The sequence below is a fragment of the Camelina sativa genome, chromosome 6, assembly GCF_000633955.1.
Source record: "Camelina sativa cultivar DH55 chromosome 6, Cs, whole genome shotgun sequence".
Lineage (NCBI taxonomy): Eukaryota > Viridiplantae > Streptophyta > Magnoliopsida > Brassicales > Brassicaceae > Camelina > Camelina sativa.
In genome coordinates this window covers 11828057-11836991 of record NC_025690.1, presented here as the reverse complement: position 1 = coordinate 11836991, position 8935 = coordinate 11828057, and the positions used below count along the sequence as shown (strand labels likewise).

Below are 8935 nucleotides of genomic sequence, written 5' to 3'. Positions count from 1 at the left end.
AGAAACAAAGATCATGAGTGAGAATTATATGGGTGAGGAGCTTTACAAACCATATAAAATTAAATAACTTAAAGAAAAAATCTCATTGCGTCTTTTTTTATTATATATTTTTCAAACAAAACAACTGTTCATTTGCTTCTTTATATATATGTATATGTATATAAATATGGTTGATTTCTCAAACCATAATGAAAATAACTAAAAATCACACTAAGAGAAAATGTCAACAATGGGAGTATCATTTAATAGTTGAAGAAAATAAAATAATATCACAAATCGATTGATGCAATTAGCAAACAGAATAAACTTGAAATTTTCAACGTTATTTACAGCTATTTGCTATCAAAATCAATCCGTTAAAGAGTTACTTAATCCGTCTTAAGATTTTGACACCATGAATTATTTTCTTGTGCTTCATAATCTGTCCTCAAGTTTTTATAAGCAGCATTAACAGATAGTAGGGTTGTAATGGAACATAAATATGTCACTGTATCCAGAGATTTATGTATTTTTATGCGATCATCGTTATATATAGACATTAATAAGATTTATTTTCTTCTTTTTCTTTCGATGTATAATCATTAAAAATTTGGAAAAGCCCCACCGTGAAAAAGGGCTACAATATTTCACCGTACAGCAAAACTACCTTTTTCACGACTAGTTAAAAATGGACAAATCTGAACGTTGCGTTAATAAATGAGATGAAAAAAAAATATGTAACAAATGTCATCTTTAACCACATTATAGTAAATGTAAGAAAAATATATATATTGAATTTGAAGGGTGATATGATATGGTTGGAGAGAGTCGTTGTGGATGCAGAGTCCACGTGAGGTGTCCTCTTTTATCATTCATTCCATAAAGACAATGGAGAGGTCGACGAGAGTGTGATGGGGCCAACACTCCTCTTCTCTCATTTGGTCAAAAATTTAGAAATATATTTCAAAACTTTTGGTCCCACTTCATTCGCGTAATCATTCTTCTCCTGCTACTTTTGCCGGATTTAACATTATCATTATTATTCATTTGTTTTAGTTATTAGTATAATTTAAACCTAAAAAAAAAAGTTATTCTATTTGGTTTAATCAGATATCAAATCTGACTAACGATGAGTTTCCATCTAATTGTGATTTTGTATCTCACTTTTATGTTCCAAGTGAGTGGTACAAATCTTCCACGAAGAACATCCGAGATCGATGAAAACATTTATTTTAACAACAATTAAAATTATAAAAAAAAAAGACGTAATGAATCTAAAGTATGGTAGAGTAAATGTTGGATGATGATAGCTTTGGGATTCCCTCTCTTATTTTATTTGTAATTTATATAAAAACTTCGATGAATATGCATGATTATATATGATGATGGTACTTTGCTTTCGTCGAATGGGGTCTTAATTAATTTTATAAATAGGGTTGAATTAACAAAAATTCCGGGGACTAGCTAGGGCTCTCAACCTTGAATAATTACTTCCTTTAGTTTATTACTACTTAACTAAATTACTAATCAATTGGTTTTGTACTATTAATTAATTATTGTAGATTGAAGTCTACTCCCACCTAGGACGGAATCAAATGGATTGTTCATATTCATAAATCATAAATGTAAAATGACAGAAACACAAGTGGCGGGTCTAAATTATAAATATTACTTACCATGTGTCCTGTAAATTATATTATTCCTACTTGTAAGAAATTACGCCCCAATAATCCAATACGTACTTACATTGTAATGAATAAAATACTGTTTGGAAGGTTGTATCTAACATTACAAGTGTTCTTTTTACAGGTAGGTTTACTATACTTTTGAAACTTGATGTCAAATAGGGTGGTACCGGACCTACCCGGTCCTTAGACAATTTTTTTTTTCTGTAATGAAAATTATATATTATTACAAACTTATATGGATATACAAAAGGGTCAGATGTATAATCAATTTTTAGAAACATAACCGGAAACAACTCCGGAGACAAGACCCAAAGAAAAAGAAACTAGCTAGCTAGAGATGCAACACACACTCAATTAACGCAAAGGTCTAAAAACACACTCAAAATTAACGCAAAGGTCTAAAAACACACTCAAAATTAACGCAAAGGTCTAAAAACCAAAATGGATCAAAACACATTGCTGAAACAGAAAAGCAAAGACAAATTTGAAACAAAAGCCAAGTACTACACCACCAACAAGACGAAAAAACAGCCCTAGAGATCTTAAGTAGACGAAAACCCAAAGAGGGTGTTAGAATGGTGATTAGATACTACCTCTACCTCTCAAATTAAATATTTATTAGCTTCTTCAATTGGTCTTTAGATGGATATATACCGACATATATACAGACGAGTTATGTTAGAATGGATAGTGTTTTTTTTTACCTTTTTGATATAGATTTGAGAATATATAGATAAAAATATATAGCTATATATTGAACTATTTACGATTGAACGTTTTAATTTAAAATCTGTTATGGTTACGTTTTTGTTTTAATTTTTTTATTTGATAGACAATAAAACAATATACAGGCAAGAAATATACATTTGAGGATTTGGATTTGAAATAAATATGTTTCAATTTTGTGAAACAATTTACTTTAATACAAAGAAATTGATTGGTCTCTTTGATGTAACATATCTTAGCTTATTGTACAAAACAGGCTGGGCATGTTTCATTAACTAAATGAATGATATGAGAGGTGGGTCATCTTCTAAGTTCCTAACATCTATCTCATGTGTTTTAGCTTTTTTCTTGTCGCAAGCTTATTCAGTTTTTTATAGACATATTAATTTGTCACGTAAATCTAAACTAAAAATATACTAATATTTTTCATTCTGATAATTGCATGGAAATAAACAATTTTTTCTTGTTTAAATCTAGGTAACATTTATAATAATCATCTAACTTGTTTCAATAATAGACTTCTTTATAGAAAGTCATTATAATAGCATGACGAAAAAAAAGCCATTAGATATGAATAGATCTTTATATTTTATGACAAAAACGATCATATCCTTTATTTTTCTATATCTTTAGAAAATAATACTAATAGATAAGGTAAGTATATTACATGCATTGCATATATGAACGTCGTAAGGACTCATTTTGATTAATGTTTCTAAATCGAAATCGAGATAGCACTTAACGACTGAAAAAAGGCTTCGCAAAAAAAATAAAAACCATCAAAGTTGCCAATAATTATAATTTTACTCTCCATCTCCTGGAAAATGCAGATCAATTATACGAAGACATACATATAACACATTATATAATTTTTATAATTTTTATGTTCTCTTAAATGTTTCTATGGTCAGATATAATAGATTTTTAATATTTTTTTTCTATAAATATAGTCTAAAGTACTTTCCAAAGTTACAATTTTTCTTTATTTATTTTTAAAATAGCTCAAAATTATAGAACAATAAGGAATTCTAAATTATCATGAGGAAATACACTATCAAAAATATTAATATCAAAAATGATTCTAAAATGATCTACAGATTTTATGATATTCACTTTCGAAAGTTTGCTGCGCCAATTTTTTTGTAGCTATTAGCTAGTTGTATTTTTGGTAATTAGATCCTTCCATCTTTACCCCATTACCCAGGTTTGAATATAGTTCATGCGGTCATGTCCCCATGATTTACTTCCTTCAAATATACCCCACGGTTTTCATTTAGTCGGGTCTTCTTGTTTTTATTTGCTCTCCATCTAACAGAAAACTAGCGATGTTATAAACTTATAGTTCATGTTCCTTAATTTTTTTGTCAAGCAATTTAATAACTTCACCTATTTTTGCTCCAGTTTCTTCGTTTCGTTTGTCACCTTAATTAGCTTTTGTTTTACCATATTTTTTTAAGTAACCAAGCAGTGTTTTTTTTTTGTTAATTAAACCAAACAGTTGTTAACGTCGAAAATAGCGAATCAGTACGTATCTCGCATGTCTAAATGATAGTTACATTTACATTTTACTATTCTTGAAAAACCTTTTCTTTAATACATTATAGATTATTCTTGACATATATTTTGTAGGAAAAATAGTGTGCTGCTATTGACTTACAACATTATCAATAATTATTTTATTTAAAAGAAAAAAGAGATCGATATTAAAAAAATGAGCTTTACAAATATCAAGTTAAAAATAAATTAAGATAGCTATTTCAAAAAATGAGCTTTAGAAATATCACATACAATAAGAATATTTTTTTTTTATAAAAAAAACTGACCTACAAATTGATCTATAACCAAGTACTACATGTTGGCCAATGTATAGGCACTTTTTTAAAACGTCAGAAACTTTGTAATGATCGGAAAAAAAAAATTATTTAGGGCGGAAGAAATTAATCAGTAAAGATAGCTTAGAATTTTTAAATTAAGAAGTGAAGGATTTAGAAAAAGTTTGGTTAAAAAAAGCTTAAAGTGTGATATTGCAGGTTGTAACCAGCAAGCTTTTACAGATAAAATACAACTTTCTCCAATTTTTTGGACCCTCTTGTCTCTCTAACCTTGTGATTTTGTTTGCCCCTATGCTTAAAATGCACCAAAAGAAGTAGTAGACAAATGAACGTATAACTCACCAGCTCATGTATATATATGTACTACCTGTATAGTAATTTACATAATTAGAGTATGTTAGTAATTTACATAAAAATTATAAAGTTAAGGGTAATGATAAGGCAAATAATAAAGAATAACATATCGTTTTGTTTTTATATCCGAACTTTGTTGCTATTGAAAATGTAAAATCTTAGTCAGGGTATTCGAATCACATTTTGTTACCCAAAAGCATATTCGAATACAGTGAAATATCGAATAGGACATTATGGGATGTTTAAGAAAAAAATCTATAAGTGTGAGATCAATTAGCCTATCGGATCGAGTTAACAAAATGTCAAAACATATAGGCAAAAAAAGTCTACAAGATTTCATAATCATAATCTGTTAATGCAACAGTGATTAGTCACTTAATTAAGCAGTAACCATTTTGAGGGAGTTTGGTTGAAAAGGTGGAACGCAGTCGCAACATGCATATATACAACGATTGGTACAGCTGGTGGTTTGGTTTGTATTGATACAAAGTGTTGCGTTTGAAGAGACCACATGGCGTTTGCGGTATCGTTTGCACATAAATGTGGCTATTGAAATAGACATCTTACCATCTAACAATTTTGCCAGATGCTCTGTTGGCATCTTTTGTCCAAATAAGACTTACACCTTTAACATCTCTTCCTTATCTGTTTTTTTATTTTCCTTTCATCTTTTAATTTTCAGCATCAGATTATCTGTATATAATTCATTACTGAGAGCTGTATTGCGTTTTTATAAGAGTTTCAAGATGAAATGAACATAATGAAGTTAAACTTTAAAGCAAAACAAAAAAAACAATGTAGTTAAACTACAATATTGCATGGCAAAACTATACTGTGAACGGTATAGATCAAACTATATTTAGAGCGGACACCAATTTATCGCATACCAAGTTTATATATGTAAAAAAAAAATCCGTTTACACCACTACGAACAACAAATTATGAATGATTCGACAAACGGATTCGTCCGCTTAACCCGCTACAACCATTCGAAACCTAAAACTTGATATCTTATGGTTTCACAAAAGAAAACAAAGCCTTATATACATGTATATGGGGGTAGTGTGTATAAATGAGCTAGTTTTTCAGATTTTCTGGTAGGGGGCAGATGGAATCTTTTCCATTATAAGAAGTCATGGGTGGGTGACGTCATAAATGTTATTTTTACACATAAATTAGAAAGAAAAATGGGATTTTAGGGGGAAAAAAAGGTGTGGATAACAAAGGGACTTGTGTCGCATCATATCAATGTGCTTTTCTATCTATCTTACAACTATTCATTACTTATTAAGGGGGGAAGATTATTTAATGTCTTAATCATAGTTATCATATTAATACATTAGCGATATTATTATTTTATCTTACCGGCAGTTGGTGGATTCAATCAAACACAGCTCCATTTTACAAAGTTTTACTTTTTCGTATTATTTTGTTTTTGTTATAATTTAAACTTTTTGGTAATTTATAAAAGAAAATCTAATCACGGTGATATAAAGATTGCATATGGACTATAAGTCTATAATACACATTATACTTCTCTATATAGCCACAAAAATACTTTTTTTTTCATGTAGTCCAAATTTTTTTTTTTAGCTAGATTTTAAAGTAAGAAACAAACTTTCATTATATATATATATAACTTTCATTATCTTATACATGTATATATTTTCATTATATTCGCACATATACTATTCTATTCCCCAATGACGACGAATTCAAATGAGAAAAAATAAAATTTAAAAATACATAGTGCTCCAAGAAAAGGATTTTGATAGCTGGGAACACGTAACACGTGGAGACGAATAATCTTATCTTAATAAAACCGAGAGAATTTAACATTACCCAATTACATCGCGCCACGTATGCACATGAGAAACCCAAACTTCGCAACACGTGATTCCTTTACCGACGGCGCGTATCACACACAACAATCTTTTTTGTATCCGACGTGGATGGAGAAAAAACTGTTTGACCTTTTTTGAACCGAACATAAGTCTCCGGTTCGGTTCACCGGGTGAAAGTTATTTATCAAATACAAGAAAAAGTAATTTTTTTTGGTTACTGAAAATTAAAAATTCTCAGTCGTAATCTAAGGAACATTCACCACCATCTTCTACATGAAGCCCATCGTTTCCTGATGGCCATGATGATTTAGCGTCCGATTTCGGATCGGCTTGTAAGTACTTGAGTTCACTTCTGTCATGTTGTACCCTTCCTGTAATCTCTAGACACAACCCGTTTCGGTTTTTCTTGTTGTCTCTCTTCGAAGCGCTGCTGCTGTTTGGCTTCTTCTCGGTTGGTCCCGGGTCTAAGAAGATTGGAATGAGTTTTGCGGTCGGGTTCGGTTTTATTCTGTTCACGTTTTTAGTCTCGGGTGGTCCCAGTATCCTGTTCCCTGATTCTAGTTCTGAGATATCATCTTCATTTAACAGAACCTGTATCGTGTCAAATTCATGAATCATCAGTACTTCGAGTGAATAAGAAACTTCGAAATGAATCTAGCAAATCAAACATGCCCTATTGCAGACAAAATGTAGGTAACATTGCCAAGAGACTTAGACAAAGGAAGATCTAGTTGTTAGGCTTTCTATGACTTATCTTTATGTTTCGAACATGTTGTGAACAGGTGGCTTTTGAGAGTTACCTTACGGCCGAGTAGATCAAAGGTCATAACCACTTTGCTCTTTTTGACTCGTTCAGCTTCTTCAATCTCCTCCCGTTTCTTCCTTACTAGCTCTTTTTCCTGAAAACAGAATCCAAAATATTAACTCAATGGCGAAACAAACACCAAGTTTTGTTTTACCAATGGAGACTATATATACCTCAGCAGAGAGCCAACTACTACTCTCACTTTCATAGTAATCGCTCTGATCATCAATAACCGTTGTACGTGCGGCAGAATTTCTATCATACTCTACAAGCCTTTTGGCATATGCTTCAGCTGCCACATCAGCATCAGAGACTGGTGTATACCCTTCCTCTAGCCCAGCATATGAACTTCCTTCTTTCAACACAAGTGCTCCACAGAAACTGCAAGGCCCTTCTCCTTCTTGTTCACAAACAATTTTCCCACACGACAAGCAGTTGCTCACTAATTTGTGTCTACGAGCTTGGCATGCACAAGGTTTCCCTTGCTGAAACACTATTGATCCTTTAGCTGCCTCTGCTAGCGAAATCACTTTTCCGCCTTTTTTCTTCTTAGGATTGACTTGTTGCTGGGGAGGAGCTGTTACCTTCCCATTTCCAGCTTGCTGACTAGAAGAAGATGTTTTCTCTTTCGGTGTTTTAAATGGTTTCTTGATTCCACTAGAAGCACCGTTATCCACTTTAGGCTTAACATACATCTGCAGCTCTGGACCTGAACTACTACTACCTGCAACATGGCTGGTTGGATCTTTGTATCCTCTTCTCTGTAGATATTCTGCAATGATGCTTTTGCCTTCTTTTCCGATAATATTCTAGATAAAACCATCAATAAAAAATCAATCAGTCCTACTTACTCTGGGACTAGATGAACAAATATTCTAGATAAAAGCATCAATAAAATCAATCAGAAGTTTCAAGTTACTCCATTTGAAAGTAAAAGTTTCTAGTGATAAGATCATCTAATCTTTAGTGCCTACAGTAACAAGAACAGTCTTAATAAGAACTAACTTGGTGACATTGACTCTGAAGAGATCTTCAGAGCAACTCTCTTCTATACACATATATAAAAAGTTCTGAGATAACCAGACGAATAGTTGATTCCATGATCAAGAGTCATAATAACCGTTGGAACTCAATCACAAGAAACGCCTTAAGTCCATCAATCAAACAATGGAGTCAATTATAAGCAACTCATATATAGTGTGGGAAAAAGAATCCCCTAAAATGTGATGCTATACAATTCAAGAACAATAATTGTTCTCTGATTCGTACTAACTAAATTAAACAACCTATACATCAAAAAATGAGCTCTTCAACAGTTTCAGAGAGGTTAAATCTATAAAACACTACCCTCCTTATTCACTGCTACAAAACCACTGATTCAAAATTAGATGAAAAAATAAGCTAAATCATCGAATTAAAGAAAGACAAGCATCAGGAGAGCAAAGAGGGAAAGATTTACGTCGAGATACTCCTTGGCATCGACAGGCTGAGCGAGATCGCAATAGGAGACTAAACCGGAGATTACATCCCGATCGAAATTCAAACCGGTTTCTGGTCTCCCGCAGAGATCAATTAACGCTTCCTCTAGCCACTGCCCAACCGCCGTTCCCATCATCTCCTCCGATTCTCTCTCCGTCGCCTTTAGCCTCTTCGAAACCCCGACAAGTAAGAATCGCTCCTCGCTCTCCAATCGAAAATACATTTTTT

At 32.1% G+C, this 8935-nt stretch overlaps 1 protein-coding gene across 1 annotated transcript; it reads right to left on the bottom strand.

The window, feature by feature from the left end:
• LOC104790966 (activating signal cointegrator 1-like) lies at nt 6498-8935 on the bottom strand. The gene is made up of 4 exons (XM_010516765.2): nt 8688-8935; nt 7402-8037; nt 7224-7322; nt 6498-7014 (listed from the first exon to the last, which is right to left on the bottom strand). Exons 1-4 carry the CDS (start codon nt 8928-8930, stop codon nt 6658-6660), a joined length of 1335 nt encoding a protein of 444 aa, XP_010515067.1. The 5' UTR covers nt 8931-8935; the 3' UTR covers nt 6498-6657.

Bases quoted from the DNA above. Each gene is read 5' to 3' on its own strand.
- LOC104790966 (XM_010516765.2), bottom strand. From the start codon at position 8,930: ATGTATTTTCGATTGGAGAGCGAGGAGCGATTCTTACTTGTCGGGGTT. The intron at 7,323-7,401 runs GTATATATAGTC...TTCTGTTTTCAG, and splicing joins GTAGTTGGCTCTCTGCTGAG to GAAAAAGAGCTAGTAAGGAA. The intron at 7,015-7,223 runs GTAACTCTCAAA...GACACGATACAG, and splicing joins TTGATCTACTCGGCCGTAAG to GTTCTGTTAAATGAAGATGA.